Source organism: Scardinius erythrophthalmus (genome assembly GCF_964197995.2).
Source record: "Scardinius erythrophthalmus genome assembly, chromosome: 12".
In the NCBI taxonomy this organism is placed as follows: Eukaryota; Metazoa; Chordata; class Actinopteri; order Cypriniformes; family Leuciscidae; genus Scardinius; species Scardinius erythrophthalmus.
The window spans coordinates 36,137,408-36,160,372 of record NC_138232.1 but is presented as its reverse complement, the minus strand read 5'-3'; the positions used below and the strand labels follow the sequence as shown (position 1 = coordinate 36,160,372).

General features: G+C 37.2%; 2 protein-coding genes and 1 long non-coding RNA gene across 4 annotated transcripts; 2 read left to right on the top strand and 1 right to left on the bottom strand.

Annotated features, from left to right (window-relative positions):
- Positions 1-1,896: 1,896 nt before the first annotated feature.
- Positions 1,897-10,943, bottom strand: iqcb1 (IQ motif containing B1). Of its 2 annotated transcripts, none has more exons than XM_081380571.1 (13): positions 10,678-10,943; positions 10,218-10,383; positions 10,001-10,121; positions 9,237-9,330; positions 9,045-9,144; positions 8,782-8,954; positions 8,200-8,306; positions 7,434-7,555; positions 5,796-5,938; positions 5,097-5,245; positions 3,567-3,698; positions 3,280-3,436; positions 1,897-3,077 (listed from the first exon to the last, which is right to left on the bottom strand). In XM_081380571.1, exons 1-13 carry the CDS (start codon positions 10,790-10,792, stop codon positions 2,857-2,859), a joined length of 1,800 nt encoding a protein of 599 aa, XP_081236697.1. In that variant the 5' UTR covers positions 10,793-10,943; the 3' UTR covers positions 1,897-2,856. The 2 variants fall into 2 exon arrangements, with proteins under 2 accessions (XP_081236697.1, XP_081236698.1); XM_081380572.1 differs by having other exon boundaries at positions 7,434-7,552; positions 10,678-10,933.
- A 3,008-nt stretch (positions 10,944-13,951) lies between these two features.
- Positions 13,952-14,341, top strand: LOC308699632 (cilia- and flagella-associated protein 144-like; the record flags this gene model as incomplete). The annotated part of the gene is made up of 1 exon (XM_081380528.1): positions 13,952-14,341. The coding sequence occupies one exon, from the start codon at positions 13,952-13,954 to the stop codon at positions 14,339-14,341; it is 390 nt and encodes a 129-aa protein (XP_081236654.1).
- Positions 14,342-18,680: 4,339 nt separating this feature from the next.
- Positions 18,681-20,204, top strand: LOC308699400. Its single transcript, XR_014031183.1, has 3 exons — positions 18,681-19,597; positions 19,697-19,979; positions 20,111-20,204. It is a non-coding gene; the product is annotated as an uncharacterized lncRNA (long non-coding RNA).
- Positions 20,205-22,965: the final 2,761 nt, after the last annotated feature.

Below are 22,965 nucleotides of genomic sequence, written 5' to 3'. Positions count from 1 at the left end.
GTCTTATGTCATAATATCGTAATTTGGTATGTTGCGAGTCAATACAATAGATCTGAGCAAAGCTTTAGTGTGAATGTTGTCATCAAGTCAGTGATCATCTAATAACACCAATGTCATGCGTTCAATTCCCAGGGAACGCATACGTTTGGATAAAACCATCTGTCATATAACTGCTTAACTGGAAATGTACAAGTTTGGGGTCGGTGTGATTTTTATTTTTTTAATGTTTTTGAAAGAAGTCTCTTATGCTCATTAGCTGCATTTGTTTGATCAAAAACACCAATATAATAAATATTTTAAAATATAATTTATTCTTGATGGCAAAGCTGAATTTCCAGCATCATTACTCCAGTCTTCAGTGTCACATGATCCTTCAGAAATCATTCTAATATGCTGATTTGCTGCTCAAGAAACATTTGGTATTATTATCAGTGTTGAAAATGGTGGTTTGGCTTAATATTTTCTTTGAAACCCGAATATATATTTTTTCCAGAATTCTTTGATTAATAGAAAGTTCAAAAGAACAGCAATTATTTGAAATGGACATCTTTTTTAACATTACAAATTACGTCATTGCTGAGATTTAATAATTAAAAAAGAAATCTTACTGACCCCAAATCTCTATATTTTATTTCTCTTCACAGTCTAATTGCACAACAGTCTGGTCAAAAGTTCAAAGTTGTTATCTGAACACAGAACATCTGACTGGAGTGACTCATACAGAGAGCTTAATACAACTACAACTGAGGTAGAAACTCGACAATTAGGCCCCAGCATAAATGGTTACTCTAGTTAATCAATTAAAACACTTTGGCATGTGGAACAAGGCAGTTTTTGGCAGGCACAGTGCTTTCACTCTGTGGACTTTTTTTTTTTTTTTAACCTCCGATTGAGCACACACATGCAAACACGTTCATTTACTATCTCTTTTTTTCCCCTCACACACACACATTCATTGCATTCACTCTTTCACAGGCAGGAACACAAACACATTACAGTTGCATTCACAGATTTCACACCACTACACACACAGTTCCGCTTCCTCCAAAAGCAGGCCTCAATTACCCATAGTTTGCATAAAGAGAAGGAAATTATTCCCCCATCATATTTTTCCACTCTTGAAAATGTTATTTTAATTGTGCCGGTGGAGTGGACCACTCTGTTGTTTTCACACGAGTGTAAAAAATAATGACGGCTGTCCAGTGAATGGGGCCTTGGCATGAGTTTAGACCACTATGGGTATGCAATAGACTCTCTCTCTCACACACACACACCCCTCATAAAGGCACATACACAGTGTCTAAGTAGCTTCAGAAATGACCAAGACATTTTTTTTCTTAAATATTTTTATTTTCCAACACTGACTTTCATATTAGACCTTGTTTATGGCTTGTAATGGCAAATCTTATTCTGAAGGTACACTATGTAACTTTTGGCCCTCTAACGGCTAAACAACAAAAAACGCATGCATTGTTTTGGTTGTGCGTGATTGTGCAGCGGAATATGGTTACTTACTGCTCATAAACATTCACTGCTGGGCTTAAGAGATATAACCAGTTTGGATGGAAAGGATCTCAAGCTGACGAGCTGAAGACGTTACTGTAGCTTTACCCATTAATAGACGCGGTACTTCCTTGAAAATAAATTCCAGCACAGCAACAACCCATAAAGAATTGACCCTTCACAATAAAGAATGCTTAAAAATGAACTGTTAGAGAGCAACATATGGCAATTTATCTGTTCAATAAAATACCATACTCACCTGTTGAGTAGTACGAACACCATCTCCACGTCGCTTTTACATTTCAAATCCCTCAGTTCTTGCCATCTCTGAATAGCCAATGTTGTTTCTCATTTTATTACAAGCTCTGTTCGGCTTTTTTTTTTTTTTTTCTTACGCGAGATTCCCCGGAGGTTCAAGATTTAGCGGCTCCGTGTCAACCTTTCTTGCTTGTTGTGACAACTAACCTCTGCCACTCCCACACCATACACACGTCAAAGTAGCCGGAGCAACTTTCCTCTATTTACCAGATATAAGACACGCACGGGCGAGTGACGCATGTACAGAATTTCCCACAAAAAATATAAACACCTACAACAGGCTTACCAAAGACAAAAACACGTTTTGGAAGAAGGATTGATGATGTATTGACAAAATTTTGAACAAAAAAGTTACATAGTGTACATTAAGGCTTTTAAAAAGGATGAAAATATAAAACAAACAAAAAAACTATTTAGTAGCCAGCTGATATCTAAACCCCAAAGACCTAAAAAAAAAAGCACTTATGAGAAAAATCGTGACTACAGTAGTCAGTAGTAACCTGACTGCTAGTGTACTATGTACCCGAGATGTTTTTTTTTTTTTTTTTATACGAACTTGTGTACAAGACAGTGCTTGTATTATTCTGCTGTTCCTTAAAGAGATTGTTCACCTACAAATGAAAATTTACTCACCCTCATATCATTCCAAATTTTGAGAAATGTCTCTTTTGGAAGTCATTGGTAACAAACTGTTTGGTTACCAACTTTGTTTAAATTATCTTTTTTTTTTAACAAAAGTCAGTCATACAGGTTTGGACCAACATGAGGCGGAGTAAATAATGACAGAATATTCAGTTTTGGGTGAACTATCCCTTTAACAAGAAACATTTTAAATATGAACAATTCTGTTTTTGTAATTATGTAGCTAAAGGATTCCAGCTTCACTGTATTTGTCCTGTTACCGCATTGTATTTTTAAAATACATGTAATCATATTGGAAGCCCTAGTGTGCTATGAAACCTGTTCAAACTACCATTCTTTCAAATATACTGATATGAAAGATATACTGCAAATAAAGTCTGAGTTCATCATCTTTTAGTTGCCACCTAGATACAGTGACTCAATGTCCATGTCACAGTCTTTCCTGGGAGGCTCCTCTGGACTGGAGAACTCCTCACCCAGCATCCTCCACCATGGGAGACGCATGCTCTGCATCAAGGCATTGTGGGACTGACGGGCACGTGTGGCCACAGGGCAGGAACGGCTCAGGAACAGACTAGCATCATCCGCTTTGGCGTCCTTCAAGGACGGCGCATCTAAAATCAAAAACAAATGAGTGGTTTTAGGGGGCGTTCACAACTAAAAATTGAGACCTTTTTGTGTTTTGGTCATTCTTTAATAGTTTTTCTCGCTTTTCAGTTTTGCTTTCAAATTCGCAATCACACAGGCCTTATGCTTTGCAGACTTCATGATGTCATACTTAATTTCAGCAGATCAGCCTTTGATTTAGGTACGTACTTAATAAAAGCTCCAAGTCTGTGTTGATCTGCACAAGTAGAGCCTGTCTGTGCTGCTCCTGTGCCCGATCAGATGCTCTGCTGAGCAGATGCTGGTGGAGGAGACTCTGAGCTCTCTGATGGAGATCCACACTGTCCCCTGCTGACATCACAGATGACTGCACAACAGAAAAACCATCAGCATTGATAAGATGAATAACTTAACCTGAAAAGCCTGTGTTTTTTTAATTGAATCTTTAAATTCCAAAGACATTTAACATCAGATTTAATTTCTTCACAGTGACTTACAGGATGTAGAGAGATGTGCTCCTGTATCTGTTGCCTGAGCTCTGTTCTTCTACTGTCAGTCAGTCCTTTGGGTCCTTTCAATGGCATGAGAATAGTCCGTTGTGCTTTACGACGTTTTAAAAACCGCAGAATCTGACAAAAAGACCATGGGCTCATAAATGATCAAGATTATCAGGGGAAAAAAAACACTCAACCACTTTAATGTTTTAATACACACAATACTACTGTTCAAAAGTAGTGTATATGATAAATGACGAGTGAGTAAGATTATTTTAAGATTATTTTCATATAAGTGTCCAGGATTATTATAGTTAACTAGAACCTTTACTTGAAATTAAATAAACCTTAATTGGAATAAAATAAAAAAACTCAAATCAGATAGTTACATTAGATAGATAGTAGTCTCATTTTCATTTAGTTTAACTTAATGTACCAAAACAACTAAAACTGAAATAAAAATGTAAAACTATTTAGACATGTATAGATTGACAAAAACACACAACTAAATTACTAAAACTTTAAAATTGAAATAATTTAACCCTAAAACTGGCAATGTGATCTGGGTGTAACAGTTTTTGTCGTCTTTTTTGGGGCGGAAGAATTATTTTTTCATCAAATCCTTTTATCATTTATCACAGCCTGGTCTGTCTTGAGTATGCTGGTCACATGATTTGTTTAAAAAAAATTGTGATTAATTAGTCAGCCTTACCTAAATCCAACATGGCTGCCAGTGGTGCAGGTCAGATTTTGAGACAAGTAAATACATATTAAACTTACTTTTCTTTTGAAAAAAATAATACTAACACTGCTAACATTAATTATGAACATTGTCTTAAGGTGCTGAAAAAGAACATTTATAAAAATGTCGTTCATGTTGTTATTTACCACTTTTTGAAATATATGTTACACCTGAGTCACATTGCCACTTTTGGGTATAAAAAAGGGATTCACTTTGTATTCATTTTTGTAACAATCTTTGTATTCTGAGATTTTATTTTTATTTTTTACAAATTATAACATTTACAGGTTAAACTGATACAGCCTGTCTGTCTTGAGTATGCTGGTCACATGATTTGCTTCAAGTTTTCTGCGATCAATTAGTCAGCCTGACCATTTTTATGGTAACGCAAGGTCCGATTTCAAAACGATTTTCACAGGCTGAATCTTGAGTTTGTAAGCTTTCCAATGATATATAATGTACAATGATATATGATATATATATATAATGTCAACATTATATGAGTTGAAGTATAGGATAGAATTATTTTAAACATGCAATGGCAGTTACATTTATAATGTGATCTGGGAGTCACAACTCATAAAATCCAAAATACATAACATTTTTCAAAAATTCTTTTGGATATGATTTACTTAAGTCCAGATGATATAAAAAATGACATGAAATTATTTGTTGCTTATCATTTTCTACTCTTGCCTAATAAAAAAAACATTTTAATAAAACTATGATATTATCTCAATGATACTAAAATAACACTGTAAAAGGTTTATTCAGTGTCTCTGTGCACTCACGGCTCTCTGTAGAGTGACAGCAGCTCTGTGCTGTCTGAGAGTGTATCTGCGCTGCTGGAAGTTGCGTCTCTCTCGGTGTCCTCTCCACACACTCTGAATCCGCACGGCTGCCTTGTTCTCCAGCTCTCCCAGGTATTTCTCCAGCTGGGCTGAGAGAGGTGCATAAGCATAGCAATTAAAGACCTCATGAAATTGACAGATAATGCTGATTACACGCAGACACAACCTTAGACTCAATACACAAATTAGTTGTTTTAGTATTATTTATATACTATTATAGTTTTCGTCTTAATTTTGCTTTTGTCATTTTTATTAGTTTGAATTAAATGTTACTATTTTAGGTGTAATTTATTTTTAATTCAGTTTTATTTTTTCATTATTTCCAGGTAGTAATTTTAGTGCTTCAATTTATACTTATTTCAGTTAGTTGCCAGGGCATCATTTCTCATTTTTGTTTAGTTTACATTTTTCATCTAATATGTACATTTTATTTTAGCTTTATACCATGGTCTGTCAGAATACGTGATTCTAATTGGCTGAAATATATGCGCTCAAACCGTGTAATGCGTAGGTAGTTCCAATCAGTTTAATCATTGTTCTATATTATTCTCACGTGTGCGTGAGCCTGATACACACAACAATGGTTATCATACTCATTCTAATTTTACTCATTGAATATGTTTAATTTTGTGTTGTTACCGGCTGGTAGTATCTCCATCAGATGAAGTTGGTGTTGGCGGAACTGTCTCATGGCTCTCTGTCTACGCAGACACACTTGATGACGTAATTCCTCTTCTGTGCGTTGACTTTCGACGTGTTCCTGTCGCTGTCTGCGCTTTTCCCTAAAGCACATACATAAATCTCAATTAACCATAGTGTCACTAAACTGGAATTTCCTTTAAGGAGTGTCTAATTTTACACCAAGCGCAAATAGCCTGCCTTGTCGGCAGAGGCTATTTACACTAACTAATGTCTGGTTGAACCAGAGAAAATTACAAAAGAAACCTATCTGATAACAGGAGGAGTGGTGTGGAGAGTAAGGGGCCAGGTTTACTAAGCAGGGAAAATTAGCGTGAGAGCGTAATTCCCAAAACAATCGCATGATCTACTGACGACGCGCAAACTAGAGAACACAGACGGAGCCGGATCATTTTCATAATGACCAACGCAAATTAGCATCTGGTTTAAGACATGCTTTTTTTATAAACAATGGCACAAATACCAGTAAATTGACTGGCGCAAAACTTAGTAAATCACCTTGCATGATTCATTTAAATAATCTGCTCTAGGGCGGCAAGATTATTTCAAACTAAACCGCACGCGTTTCAGCAAAGGCTGGGATTCTTTTCTGCGCAGTTTGTCAGTGAAGCACGGCTCTGTTCTCAGTAGTAAATGCGGCTCCATCTGAAAGCCAGAGGGCGCTCTCGCACAGAAACTCCAAATATGCCCGTCAGAAGTATGATAAAGCACATCGTTCCGGGAAATCCCTATGAGCATCATGCTATTGCTGTAGCTGAATAAACAGAAGATTGAAACGCTTTGAGTGATTAAACATGACTAATAAACTACAGTACTACAATATATAGTTTATCTGAGTTCTTCAAGCCTTCTCTGGTATTTTCATGATAATAAAGTATATTCAATACTTCAATGCTAATCGACATATCCTTTATCACTGTATAGAATACTATGAAATAATATGTTGTGTGCCTTATTCTGTGCCACATCATCTCACAGAAGGATACTTTCAAACACTCCGCTGACGTTATGAAGTGAGTTTGGAGTAAAAACATGTTATTAAATGTTGTCTTTTGTTGGACAAGAGGTTCATAAATGCTTCTCATGTTGGGAAAGATGTTTGGCGCATGTTGCTTTTTCAAATGCAAGTTATAATTGACTCAAACATGCTTTCAGATGGAGCAGCATTTACTACTGATCACAGAGCCGTGCTTCACTGACAAGCTGCGCATAAAAAAAATAATCGCACTAAGCCAAAATGGTTTAAGCGTGATTTCGTGTTAATTGCGATTAATCTTGCAGCCCTAATCTCCTCCCATAAATTTTGCATATGAAAGGGAAACTCCTACAAATGCAATAAGGTCAGCCGCAAAAATAAAGGCAAAAATAATGCTCATATTTCACTGCATGTCTTTAGTAAATCCTCACTGTTGTTCTTTAACACCAAGAGAGGGTTTGCTCTGGCGCAAGCTGTTAGTAAATCCGTCCCCAAGTCAGGTTGCATTAGCTTATTGCAAATAACCTCTTCCTTTGCTTTATTGCATAGTTGTTGTGTTCAGCTCCTTTATTCAGAGGGACTTTACTGTATTATTTCCTTACCTGAAGCTGCGTTGTATTGTGCTGACCGCTCTGGGGAGTTTCCTCAGTCTTTTTCTTGTCTGATGGGCTTTCCAGGCTGCCTGGATAATACAAGCTGCTCTCACACACTCCTCAGATGACTCCTCAATATAATGCAGAGTGAAGAATTACATAATGAATGAGAATATGAGAAAACTTCCTCTACAGTTCATCATTAACTATGATGCAGAAATCCTCATGGTATCGATCAATGTTGTCATTTCTACAGAAAAGAGGTTAGACAAATAAAACAAAGATCATTGATAGATAGAAGTATTAAAGGTACAGTATAAAAAACAGCCAGTTTAATTCAAAGGGGTCAGAGAGACGGCATAAAATGATCACGTAAAACTATATTATGAGTTTTGATGCAAGACACCTTAAAGTAGGCATGAAACAGAAGTTGTAATAGGCTTTTCTTGCCTATTGTAACGTATAAATGAGTGAAGCAGCTTCTCGAACAAGTAGGGGGAGACTTGATTTTGTCCATTGGGAATTGATTGGATCATTGTATTGTGGTTGGACATGTCCAAACATTATCCACTTTTCTTTTCGTTTTTTTTTTTTTTTTTTTACAAAAAAGTAAAACAAACTGAACAATTAGGGAGAGATAAACAACGTGCACATATCCGACACCAAGTACAAAAGGGGATAAAAAAAAAGAAAGAAAGAAAAAAGGTATAAATAAAAAGAGTAAGTTGTCTCCATTAAGGTATTTATCAGATGATTTATGCTGGTGGCTGCTGACCTTAGTGTCTCTCCATGAGACGTCTGACCGCAGGTGATCAATAAGCTGATCCAGAGCAGAGTCAAAGCCTTTACCACGCCAGTCCTTTACAGCTAAATCAGCCAAACCTGCAGGACAAAACAAAGGAAACATACTCAGAGACTAAAGGCTCATTTACACCAAGAACAATAACTATAACGATGACAATGTCCTGTTCATTATAAGCATGCCCTGCAGTTCTGTCGTCTGCTGCTTTAAATGCTCGAGCACTTTACAGCAGGATGGATTCTGATTGGCTCTCAATGTTTTTATCAATCATCAGCTAGAAAAAAATTCCTGTGAAAGCTATTCCAATTATATTATTCCTCTGTGCCGTTATAGAGTGCAACAGTGACTGCCCACTTTTTTTAGCGGCGTTGAAAAAAAACTACAAGACTGTGTACTTATGGGACCCAACTGTTGCACTCTAGTTTATTCTTATAGTTGTAGTGTGGACTCTAGAATGATTTTCTTTTTAACTATATCTTTATTGTTATAGTTATTGTCTTTGATATTAACGGGCCTTAAAGCTCAAAGACGTTCTGAGATCTGAGTCGACTGTACCTCTGTATCGTCTGTGAATGAGCTGATGTGTTGAGCTGCTGTGGTCCATAATCAGAACAAGAGTCTTTACAGCTGCTCTGCCAATCACAGGATTCGAGCTACTGGACATTTTATACACAAGATCATCCATGATGTCAGTCAGAGCCCGGTTTCCCATCTCAACCACTACAGCACTTCAGAAAAACAAGGGAAAAGATTTTCCAAAGTATGAGCAGTCATGTGGATAAAGACTGTATCATGAACCAAGTAGCTTTCTGTTTTACCCATTTGCCCTGAAGATATTGTTCCACATGGTGACGGTAACAATGGAGACGTCATCGTCTTCACAGATCTGGACACTTTCATAATGTTTAGATCTCAAAACTGCAAAGGGAAAACAACAGTTTCATTTCAGTTCATCATCTCTAAACATCTTGTGATGGTCAAACGCTGCTAAATTTATAGACGTTGTTTACCATGATGAATGAGATGTCCGTGAGCCCTGAGGAGCCAGCCAATGGAATCAAAGACTCTTCTAAACAGACGAATCAGCTCATTATGTGCCTTGTCCTGTTGTAGAGAGAAATGAAATCTGGTTGCTATATGCAGTCTCCTCCACCAATTAAAATAAAAGTCAGAGTTGATAGAACTACTTAAAAAGGGTTTATTTTGCATTATTAACCAGCTGACTGTACATGAAATAACCCAAACCCTGTTACTTTGTTCTCTATGTCAGATGTTTTCAATCTTTTAGATGTCACAGACCCCCATATATGATCATTCTAATGCGAGGGACTCCCATCCTAAAATTTAAAAGGCAGTAAAGGCCTAATCTTATACTGTAAAAAGATATTGTGTAATGTAATACTGTAAAAATATATATAATAATATACATATACATATTCATTTATTAATATATATTTTTTTATTTTAACCTAATATTTGTTATATAATTATTTTTATCTATTTTCATTGGTGGTGGAGGAGGAGATTCCCCCCTTACATATGTAAATAGCTGCCCAGAAAATAGTAATGCCCAGAAAATAGTAATACCCAGAAAAGCACTGTACAAATGTAACAAATTATTATTATTATATTATATTTATTTTATACTTATATATTACATTTTTACACTTTTTTTCTTGAAAGATTTCCACAGACCCCTTGTGGCCTCTGGAAGTCCCTGGACCCCCGTTTTAAAACCCAATTCTATGTGATTCAGAAGACTGTAATATCTTACCCGCAAAGCTCTGTTCATTAGACGGTCTGCAAGAGAAAGAAGACTTTCCACGGCCGATGGCAGAAATTCATGACTGAACGCCTCCATGTGTCTGAAATCACCCAGACCCACACAGCATGTGCTGGACGGACGAAAACTTGCGTTAAAACTCTGTGAGGCTGCGAATGAAAGCAGTATTCACTGTGTATTTAAAACAAATCATCTTTAATTTGAGTACCTGAGGAGGTCTGCCATCTGTGTGAGGACTGCATAGCCCCCTTGGATCTTGACTGGACTGAATGTCAGTGAAGATGAGCAGTACTGCAGCACACCATCAGAGTAAAGCCTCTGTTTACACGCCTCCAGATCCCTCTGATCTCCTGAAGACTTTCTGTCCAGAAGATCTGTGAATGTGAAAGCTGTTTAAGCTCATAGGAGATACATGCTTGTGTTCTAGGATAGCTGACATGTAACATGTAACGTTACTTCATCTAAAACTCATTTAAACAACATATTTATAATTAGTCTAGAATTACTAAACATGCAGTGTTATGAGCTCATAATAACAGATTACATTTGGCACTTTTAAAGAGTAACTTATTTGTCAAATTGTCACAATTTTGGGTGAGCTGCAAAAAACTTTAATTTTACTAAACGAAAGTATACAGTGATAAACATTGGAAAGGACAGGGCTTTACCTTTTAATGCAGAAAGCACATCGTTAAACTTGTTTTCAGGTTTTTCTCTGGTGTTGGCGACCAGACTCTTAAGTTCTGGGTTTATTTCGTCTCCTGATAGAACCATTGCGATCATCACTGGCTCGGAAAATATAAGGCTTCAAATATAAGGACGATAAAAGTGCATGTCGAATTACGAATATCGTTCTGCACAGGCAAAGCAACACGACGGACCAGAGCCTGTTTGGTTTCTACGGCGACCTTACGTCATCTCCCTGCGACCATCCGTCTTTCGGCGCATATGCTGTTATTTTTTTACAGTCTTCACATAAACTAATTTCATGCCATGCTAAAGTGTAAGGTGTCCAGATTTCTGATTTTTTTTTTTTTTTTTTTCAATCTCATTGTCTATTATTTGGCCAATTCATCGGGTAACAAAATATAACAGTGTTATTTGCTAGCTACAACTATATCTAGAGTCAGACCATCCTCGACTCAGCCAGATGGGGGCGCTGTTGTTTCCTTGACAACAGCGCCCCCATCTGGCTGAGTCGAGGATGGTCTGACTCTAGATATAGTTGTAGCTAGCAAATAACACTGTTAATGTTATAATGTTAGTCTGTTACAGTATGTTAGTCAGCGGGAAAAGTGCTTCTATATAGGCTAAAACTTTTAATTTGACATTACTGCAAAGTGTATATATATATATGATGTCAGTCAGAGCCCGGTTTCCCATCTCAACCACTACAGCACTTCAGAAAAACAAGGAAAAAGATTTTCCAAAGTATGAGCAGTCATGTGGATAAAGACTGTATCATGAACCAAGTAGCTTTCTGTTTTACCCATTTGCCCTGAAGATATTGTTCCACATGGTGCGGGAAAAGTGCTTCTATATAGGCTAAAACTTTTAATTTGACATTACTGCAAAGTGTATATATATATATATATATATATATATATATATCTGCCAGATATAGCCTATATTTATATTCATATCTGCCAGTATATATATAGATATATATATATATAGATATATATAGATATATAGATATAGATATAAAGATACTGGCAAATATAAATATAAATTTATATTTATATTTATATCTGCCAGTATATATATATATATATATATATATATATATATATGGTGCTGGTCATAAAATTAGAATATCATCAAAAAGTTGATTTATTTCAAGAATTCAACTTAACAGGTGAAACTAATATATTATATAGACTCATTACATGCAAAGTGAGATATTTCAAGCCTTTATTTGTTTTTTGATGATTATGGCTACAGCTTATGAAACCCATGAAATCAAAATCCCAGAAAATTTGAATATTACATGAAATCACACAGTAATTACACAGTAATACCATGGCCATTGAACCAGGTTTTGGTTCTTTTGGCAGTGTGGGCAGGTGCAAATCCTGCTGGAAAATGAAGGAAGCATGAAGTGCTCTGAAAATGTCCTGGTAGACGGCTGCGTTGACTCTGGATTTAATAAAGCACAGTGGACCAAAGTCCTCTTTTCTGATGAGAGCAAATTTTGCATCTCATTTGGAAACCAAGGTCCCAGAGTCTGGAGGAAGAATGGAGAGGCATCCAAGATGCCTGAAGTCCAGTGTGAAGTTTCCACAGTCTGTGTTGGTTTGGGGAGCCATGTCATCGGCTGGTGTTGGTCCACTGTGCTGTCCACTCAACGCAGCCGTCTACCAGGACATTTTCAGAGCACTTCATGCTTCCTTCAGCAGACAAGCTTTATGGAGATGCTGACTTCATTTTCCAGCAGGATTTGCACCTGCCCACACTGCCAAAAGAACCAAAACCTGGTTCAATGGCCATGGTATCACTGTAATTACTGTGTGATTTCATGTAATATTCTAATTTTTTTAAATCCTGTTTTCGTGGGTTTTATGAGCTGATGGAAGCCCAAATTATGTACAAATAAACAACTAAATACTTGAAATCGTTTAAGTTGTGGGCCCTGAATCTATAATCTATGGAAGTTTAACGTTTTGAATGGAATTTTTGAAATTTAAACAAGTTTCAGTTGTAAACATTTCTAAGTGTTTAAATTCACCTGACATGGAAAGTTTCACTCTGCCACAAGGATCATTAAGGCTCCTCTGGACGATGCATTATCTTGTATACTGTAATTACCATAATAAAAGAACTGTGTTTGCAGTTGTGCCACCCTGACATGCAAATTGCTGGACAAAAGTTTTTCAATTATCTCAACAGCTTTAAAACTACTGAAATTTATCAAATTTGTTTATATGAAAGGTTCAAATGATGCTATAGAATTTCGTTTTTAATTTCTTATTCTTAAGACATCATTTTAAAAAGTTTTTTAGACTGTTAATTTGTGCGGACAGTTGCACAACCTGACATTTTTGGGGGTTTAAGATAACAAAACGTAAAATATGTATTATTTAAATGTACTAAAAATGAATTCAAACTAAATAGGTTTTATAGATTAAAGTGATGTATGTCATGAATTTGTCAAATTACTGTATGTTAAAAGGAACTAATGCACTTGGACACTTAGGAAATAATGTGTGTGTGTGTGTGTGTGTGTGTGTGTGTGTGTGTAATGATGTTTGTTTTAAAATTGAATATATTATTGCATAAGCATTGTAAACATTAAGATTAATAAAATTTCACGTAATTAAATTCTACATTTTACTTGTTTGTAATGGAGTTTTTAAGACAATCACCTGTTACCTGCAAGTCTCCTGTCCCTATGCTCCTGTCCTTGTGAAACCATGGAGAACATTGCGTGATACCCTTAAATAACATACCAGTTTAAGAACACAAAAATTAAACATTTTAACCAAGGTAACATTAGCCAGAAATATGTTGACAAAGGCAGGCAACGCTATTTGACAACAATAAACATTAAATATTAGTAGATTTTTATCTTTTAAAAACAACATTGCTGTATACATACTATATTCACATGTCAGTGTAATATATACATATGTAAATCAATGCATTTATTGACTACAAACTACTAATAATCACAGTTCTGCTGTCTAACTCCATCGATTTGAATGCGTACCGAAGCACTTCCTGGAACTGTGAGGCATACGCGAATCACGTGACAACCAAGCATGTCGTGACTGGCTCTGGGTCAGGCGGTGAGTGAGCTTTATGACGTCATAGACGTGTGTGACACCTTTAGAACGTTGCGCGCGAGAGGTAGAGAAGAGGGAAGCTGCTGGAAGTGATTGGGTGATCATCATATCAACAAACATTAGCAACTGAACAATATTTGGCAACACCTTAGTCAATATGACAGAAAGTAAAAACAGAGAGCCCGTGGACATGATTCAGCAGAATGCTCTGCATCTCGAGACAGTTATGAAGGAGCAGAGAACCCAGGAGCTTTACACGGAGTTTCACATCAACCCCGCCAAGAAACTGCACATTTTGACTGACAAACCCAACATCATCCCCAGAAAGGAAGAGGAAGACCCTGCTGTCCTCCAGGCCATACAAAGGGCCCGTCTGGGGCCAGTGAAGAAGTACTATCACCCTCAGACTGAAGCACAAGAGATAGGATGGATATCCACTCCTCTACTTGCCTCAGATCGCAGTGACAGAAGATTACATTTTCCCCGGCAGAACACGGATATTACTAAATACATGGAGGCTGTCTGGCGATCGAAGAAGCAGGGCTAATTCGGGATGACAGTTTGGGCTATATTTTCCTGTTGCCATATAATTTAGCACTAATGCATGCATACCTGTCAACCCTCCCGTTTTTCCCGGGATTCTCCCGTATTTTACCTTGGTGGGTGGACGAACATGAGAGAGATGGCATTGGAGACTGTATGTACAAGTTTAACTATTAAAAAAAAAAAATGTTGTTTATGTTGTCAACTCTTTTTTTTGTAGTTGACATTTTGAGCCGCTATGAAATCGGCAGTAAGCTCGGTGAGGGAGGATTTGGCGCCGTCTTCGAAGGGATTCGCTTGAAGGATGGCCTTAAAGGGGACATATCATGCTAAATCCACTTTTTTAGCCCTTAAATGCATTTTGTTGTATATTTGGAGTGTTTAGAAGTACAGAAAAGTTGAAATTATTCTCTTCAGGTGCTTCGTTGATATCTTCTGTTTTGGTCATATTTTTCAACCTGTTCCGATTTTTCTATTCTCTATTACGTTTTTTGAACTATAACGTCACAGTATTTGCAGCGGAACTGCCAAATAAGGAAATTGGCTTCCGGCCCAACACTTCGAGCAATCCGCCATTTTTATTTCTCGCTGCAATTTTGTAGTCCAAGCTAAAGGATGCAGAAGTTACGAGAGGGTAAGTTAAAATGTTCGGTTGTTGGATGTAGTAACCAGTGGCGTAGCCACGAGGGGGCCTGGGTGGGCCTAGGCCCCCTCATTTACATGTCCGGCACCCTCATATTTCTGATTGCTTAAAATAAAATAATAAAAATAAGAAATTGTTGATGTGTTAGTCTAATTGATAGATTGACCAATCAAAATACTGCGCGGTAAAATGCGGCTGTTTTCAAACTTGATTTGACGTGTTGTGCGTAACCTATGCCGTCATCTTCGCGTGAAGATTATCGAGAGTTCATGCGGTGAATGGCAGCGTTGTGCAAAGTGCAATATTACGCACGAAAAAATGAGCGAGAAGGAGAAAATTATGAAGGTAAAACAGTAGCAAAACTCGAGAGCATGTAAATGTGAATTTGAGAACTTGTACAATAAATATTCGTACTTGTACATGAACATTTACACTCACAGCCCCAATGTGAAAACCTGTAAAATAAAAATCTGAAGTTGAATTTTGAAATTTGCACTCGCAGATAATAGTCACAAACCTGTATTCTGAATCTGAAGCTGCAGACGAGTAGACACAAATGTGTAAAATGCCATTCACAGAAATACAACGACAGGCACAAACTTGTAATATATATTTTGCGTTTAATCTTACGTTCACATTCGCGGTACTACCTCAAATAGGCACTTGCAACTTCTCAAATCTGTCACTGCAATTTCAAATTTCGCGCCTTGACTTTTGCTACTCTTTTCGCGATATATCAGGTGCAAAACTAACTTGTGCACTTGAAACTCAGAGGCGGTGAGAGGGAAAGGGGGGCGGGAGAAGGGAGGGGTCAAATGAGACGTTTTATTGGTTGGCACCTAGCCAATGAAATGGGAGTTCGATGATGTCACGAAACCCGCGTGCACTGAAACACTAACATGGCTTAATGCATTAGACTGATATTAAAATAAATAAACGATATTATCAAACTCAGTAGACACAATGCTTATAATGCATACTACAGAAAAGCAGATGAGCACAGAATATGACGTAAAACATATGACGTATGCCATATATATTTGCCATATCTGGTATATATATATACCATAGACTGTAGGCTAAAAGACACACACACGTACGTACGTATATATATAATTTATTTATGTTTTGTTTGTTTTTGTGTGTCCAACAGTTAGGCTAGGGTGAATATTTAAAACATTTACAATACATTTTTCCAAAGCGACTTGCATTGCATTTCAAGGTATACATTTTACATTCTTATCAGATAATTTAGGTGCATTTTCATTGGAATTGGCATATATATAAGCAAATGTGTGTTCAGTGCAAATAAACTCGCTGCCTGTGTTTTATTAATAAAGGAACAAATTATGTGTTTTTTTATTGTTTTTAATTTTTATTTTATAACTGTTGGTCCATTAAGCCTCATTAAGTGTTTTCTTGGGTTCGAGGAAAACGTACAATTAAACGCGTTGCGTTCATATTCTGTGCTCATTTTTTTTCTGTATGCTTTATGGTGTTTCCTGAGTTTGGTCTTTTAATACCACTGTCTCAATTAAACGCGTTGCGTTCATATTCTATAAAACTATTCCAGTAAAACTAATGATATTTCATAAAAATATTTTCCAAGCGTTTTAAAAAATAGCTGATACATAAGCATAAATGTTTTCATTGTGGCTGGCGTTGTTCATTGGTGAGGCATCGACCAATAAAATGACTTCATTCCGACCCCAGCCCCGCCCCCGACTCTGCTCTCTCAAGTCTGCATTTACAAGTGCACGAGTGAGTTTTGCTACAGGCATATCGCAAAAAGAGTAGCAAAAGTCAAAGCGCTAGGATTTGAAGTTGTACTGCCAGATATGAGAGGTTGTGAGTGCCGACTTGTGGTTGTACAACGAAACTGAACTAAAGCACAAAGATAAATGTGTAGTACACAATTGTGCCTGTCATTTTGTTTATGTAAATGACACTTTACACATTTGTAACTATTAATCTGCAACTTCGAATTCAAAACACAGGTGTTCTGAGTATTGTCTGTGTGTGCAAATCGATAGATGCAGCTTTTCACATCAGAGCTGCAAGTATAAATTTCAACTTACAAATACAAATATTAATTTTACAAGTTCTCACATTCAAATTAGCAAGCTTTCGAGTTTTGCTACTGTTTTACCTTCATAGAAAATAAGCCATCTACATCTGAGTTTGCTTCAGCTTACTACAAGACGACAGCGAGTGAAGCGGCTAGGAGACAGAAACGTATATTTCATCACAGGAATAGCGGTGAGACTTCGACTCAGATCGGCACAATGGGCAATGACTTGTTTGCAATTGATGAACCGCCTTCACAACCAGTGATGACCACACATTTAAATCCATTATGATTAATTTGAGTAATAATGTGTTTTCTTTACCAAGAGAGTGGAAAGATGAAAACCACTATTTTTTGTTTCAAACTTTCACATAGCATATTTAGGTTATAAAAATAATAAAAAAAACATTTAAATCCATATTTGATTTTCAAATATTCTAAAATATAATAAAGGATTAGTTTCCCCTCAAAATGCAATAAATTCATGACACTTTTTTTTTCCAAAATGCAATTAATCCATTGAATCAATACACAAATTATTTTTCATATTTTAACTGTTGAAATACACAACAAAGTAAGTTGATCCACATATGACAGCCTCGGAACTTGGTCAATACTAATCTTATACAGGCACTGGACTAAAAATAGCCGACATTAAATCACCATCCCTAAGAAATACCTCCTGAACTTTTTTTTACAGCGATCAGCTGTAAAATGGCTTGGTCCTGCGTGGTTTTTCGTTGACTTTGAGTAAAACAATTGAAAGTTTTTCAAAAGATCCCCTGGGGTCAAAATTTCAGCGTGACAGAAGTTTGATGCTGTCGTGTGAGAACCATTTTTTTACAGTCTATGGTGAGAACAAGCAACAGTCGAGATTTTGTCCTCCTCCCGCGTGCCTCATCTTCTTAATCTCCTCAAGTAGCCTAAATTATTAGATTTTCGATCTTTAGGCTACGTTTCTCCCCCACCGCAGAAACCACCATAGGGTCACCAGTGCCGTCAAAATTATTATTATTAGGCTATTATTATTATTATTATTATTATTATTATTATTATTTCGTGGATTACAAAGTAGAAGGGAAACTAGGATGCCGGGTTTTTTCAAAGCGCCGCCGTTACGGGTTACAAAGCGTGGAATGGTGCGCTGACTGCACGGATATCGCATTTTACGAAAAATTAAAAATGGACTTTAACACCGACCAGATAGCCTACAATACAGATTTTTGCGGGAACTAAATATATATATATATATATATATATATATATATATATATATATATATATATATATATATATATATATATAGCCTATATATAGCATATATATATAGGCCTATAAATATATATAGGCTATATATTTAATTTTGGAACCAAACTCTTTATATATTTGCTGAGTAAGATGACATGATTGACACTTTATAATCGCCCTCGTAGGCTACTTCACGTTAAAGATAATAATCGCCGAGCTATGTCGCCAGCCTAGGCTATATTTATATATAGCCTATATATATATATATATATATATATATATAGGCCTATATATTTAAATAGATTAGTTGCCCCCTCATTTTAAGATTGGCCCCCCGAAAAATAAAATTCTGGCTACGCCCCTGGTAGTAACCCACACGCTTCATTACAGGGCGCATGTTTAACTGAAAGAACGAGCAGAGAGACCCGGTCGCACGCGCGCAGGCGAAAGTGTAAACAAGACTTCACCGTCTCCAAACTAGGCGCTGTCTTGCTCTCTCTCCCTCGCACATATTAATAAAAATAAATCGACACGGTGGTAAAAGGTCGGAAGACCAAAGTTTCATGTGTAAATACAGTAGCACACCATTGCGATACATCCATATGAAGACGTTGTTCTGCAGGTTCGTCATCTTCATTTTCATCTCGCTCGGCTCCGACTCTGGCTCGAACATGTAAGGCTGGATGGACAAGTCTTCTGTTGTTGACATTTTGTTAATAACGTGTGAATAAAAAGTTTCTGTGACGCTAGATAATCGTATCTCTGCTATCAACTACAAAAATGGCCGAACGGGGTGGAGTTGAACCTAGTGTCACCTCTGCAACCTGGAGAGGGGGCGGGGTATGTAGTGTCTCAATTGTATTTAAAGAGACCGCACCAAAACGAGCTGCTCTCAGACGCACATCAGAAAAGGGGTAGAAAAGGGGCCTGTGGAGCTATAATAATGAGGAATTCAGACCCAAGCATTGCAGTTCCGCTTTATATAGACCACAAATGTATGATTTATATGTAAAAGGAACGATTGAAAGGCATGATATGTCTCCTTTAAGTTTTTATATTTTACTCTCAATATCTAGTTAGCCAATTGTTTTGTCTCATTGTATCCTTTCCAGTTCATTCTTAATGTATATTATGTTCACAATTTAGGGAAAACAATATGACCGTAAGGGCACTTGAGTTGTTGAATAATGATATGACCTCTGAAAAAACTGTAACAGTTAACGTGTGCAAAGTTTTGTTTTGTTGATCAGGTGGCACTGAAATTTGCCTTGAAGACGGACACCACTGAATATATCAGAATTGTAAGTAGGCTCCTGTGCCCATGTTTTTTTCCTCACATTTTTTGATTTAAAACATCTTATATTCATAATAATCATTGACTAACAATGCTTGCTAACAAGGGCCCCAGCGTTCCACAGATAGTTCAGCTGCTGGAGTGGCAGGATCAGATGGGCTTCTACACCATGGTCTTGGAACGCACCTCACCCTGCGAGGATCTGTTTGATTTCCTGCAGCACCACGGAGGCATCCTCAGTGAGAACTTAGCACAACTTCTCCTGTGGCAGGTAGTGCAGGCCGCCCACATGTGCTGTCGGCGTGGAGTTCTGGACACGCTTGAAATCAAACTAATTGACTTTGGGTCCAGGGACCTCCTAAAAACTTCTGCCTATAATACATTCTGGGGTATGTATTGTGCCTCAAACCTGTAGTTTGGGACTTAAATTTTAGTGACCAGTTACACCGTATACTCCTAATGCATTCTTCTTGTGTATATGCATTCTTCTTCTAACCAGTCAAAAAATGTCTTCCCTTAGGCACACAAGTGTACTGCCCTCCTGAGTTTGAAGGGGGTTGCACACCGGACGAGAAGCGCAGCGCCACACGTCGCGTCTAGGACTACTCGAGGTATCGCACACCGGACACACAATTTATCAGTTTATGGCCAGCAATATTGTTATGTTTAAGGACATTATGGAATTAAGATAACTAGTGCAAAGTGCCCATGCAAAATCAGTTTTTGTGTGTGTTTTTAGTAATTGTTGGTTTGGTGTATTTGAGTGCTCATTGTTACAATTACACAGCAAAAGTTCAGTGACATTTTTATTTGTGCATGGTAGAAAGCAAATATTGATACTGACATAATGACATACAATAAATGTGGAAAATTGAACCACACGATTCAGGGAGCAGGCTACACAGTGAACTCAGAGAAAACGCTACTTAAAGGACAAGTTCGGTATTTTACACTTAAAGCCCTGTTTACAGATCGTTTCTGATGAAATAGAACGGTTAAGATTAAAATTTGGACACATGCTGCTGTCCCGAGAATTTTAGGTTTATTTCGCTTTCCCCAAAACCTCTAGAATGGGTGTATAGGTGCACTGGAACAATACTTCATAAAACGCATTAAACTTTCGTTTACAAAGACCTGAAACTCACCGAGTGGTCAGGGGTGTTCACTGATATGCTCACACAAAAATCGCTGCAAAAGATGCTTTAAACGCGAAACCTGTGAGAACGCTGATGGTGTGCACATGCGTGTTACGAGTTCAGTCTATTGGTATGCGGCGCGTTTGAATATATGTGCGCAGGTTTGTAATTCCCTACAAACCAAGCCTTAAAAAAACTACTTGTCTGGCCTTAACATTTTTGATATAGAATTGTATCACTTCGGGGTAGATACGCGAACCGGAATTTCCCGACAAATCTTTATCTGTAGAGTGGTAAAGGGATCCTCCATAAGGAGAAACTAGTTGGCACTTTAGCACCCCGCTATGACATCGGGTCCAGGTGATTTTGATATTGTAGGTATTATTAACTGGCCGGAATTTTGAGATCGCAATAGTCGTGAAGGACTATAATGCGTTAAGAGCTCGCTCAAGTACTGCGGAGCTAAACCATTTAGTGCTTTGTAAGTAATCAGCAATATTTAAAAATTTATACGATGTTTAATAGGGAGCCAATGCAGTGTTGACAGAATGGGGCTAATATGTTCATACTTCCTGGTTCTGGTAAGAACTCGAGCTGCTGCGTTTTGGACCAGCTGTAGTTTGTTTATTAAGCGTGCAGGGCAACCACCCAGTAGAGCATTACAATAATCTAGCCTTGAGGTCATGAACGCATAAACTAATTGTTTCGCATTTGTTAATGAGAGCATATGGCGTAATTTAGATATATTTTTAAGATGGAAAAATGCGGTTTTACAGATACTAGACACGTGACTTTCAAATGAAAGATTGGTATCAAAGAGCACATCCAGGTTCCTAACCGACGACGAAGACTTAACAGAGCAGCCATCAAGTGTTAGACAGTATTCTAGGTTATTACGTGAGGAAGTTTTTTGTCCAATAATTAGAATCTCTGTTTTTTCAGAATTTAGTAGTAGGAAATTACTAGTCATCCAATTTTTTATATCAGCTATGCATTCCGTTAATTTTGTGAATTGGTAGTTTTCGTTAGGTTGTGAAGAAATATAGAGCTGAGTATCATCGGCATAACAGTGAAAGCTAATTCCATGTTTCCTAATGATATCTCCTAATGGTAGCATGTACAGAGTGAACAGTAGTGGTCCTAGTACTGAGCCTTGTGGTACGCCATACTGAACTTGTGATCGATAAGACATCTCTTCATTTACTGCTACAAACTGATAACGGTCAGATAAGTATGATTTAAACCATGCTAATGCAATTCCACTAATGCCAACATTATTTTCAAGTCAATTTAAAAGAATGTTGTGGTCAATAGTGTAAAATGCAGCACTAAGATCGAGTAACACCAATAGAGAGATACAACCACGATCGGATGATAAGAGCAAATCATTTGTGACTCTAATGAGAGCTGTCTCAGTAGTCAGTACTATGGTACGGTCTAAATCCTGACTGAAAATCCTTGCAGATATCATTTCTTTCTAAAAAGGAACATAGTTGTGAAGATACTGCCTTTTCTAGTATCTTTGACAGAAAGGGTAGATTCGAGATCGGCCTGCAATTGACTAATTTTGTAGGATTAGATGATTTAATGAGTTTAGCGAATTCTTCCTCTCCTATAGCAATAAATGAATCAAATTTTTTCTTAGGGAGACTACAATGCACTCCCTGATGCGATACTGTAGTAGACGGTTGCATAGTAATAATTTTGTCCCTGATATTATCAATCTTATAAGTGAAGGTCATAAAGTCATTACTGCTGTGTTGCTTGGAAATTTCTGGGCTTGAAGCTTTCTTTTTCGTTAGTTTAGCCACTGTTTCAAATAAAAACCTAGGGTTTTGTTTATTTTCTTCTTATAGGGTTGAAAAATAAGCAGATCTAGCAGCTTTTAAGGCCTCTCTGTATGCAATCGAACTCTCTTTCCATGAAATGCGAAATACCTCTAGTTTTGTTTTCTTTCAGTTGCGCTCCATTTTTCTGGCTGCTCTCTTAAGTACCTGAGTGTGCTCGTTGTACCACGCCGTTGGACTATTTTCTTTAATCTTCTTTAAGCGCAATGGAGCAACTGTGTCTAAAGTGCTGAAAAAGAGAGAGTTAAAAGTTTCTGTTGCAATATCGAGTTGTAAGCTATCTGGGATGCTGAGATGATGAAACTGATTAGGAAAATTATTAATAAAGTAATCTTTAGTGGCAGAAGTGTTAGGTCTAACATATTTGTAACACGGAGTCGGCTTTGCAGCCT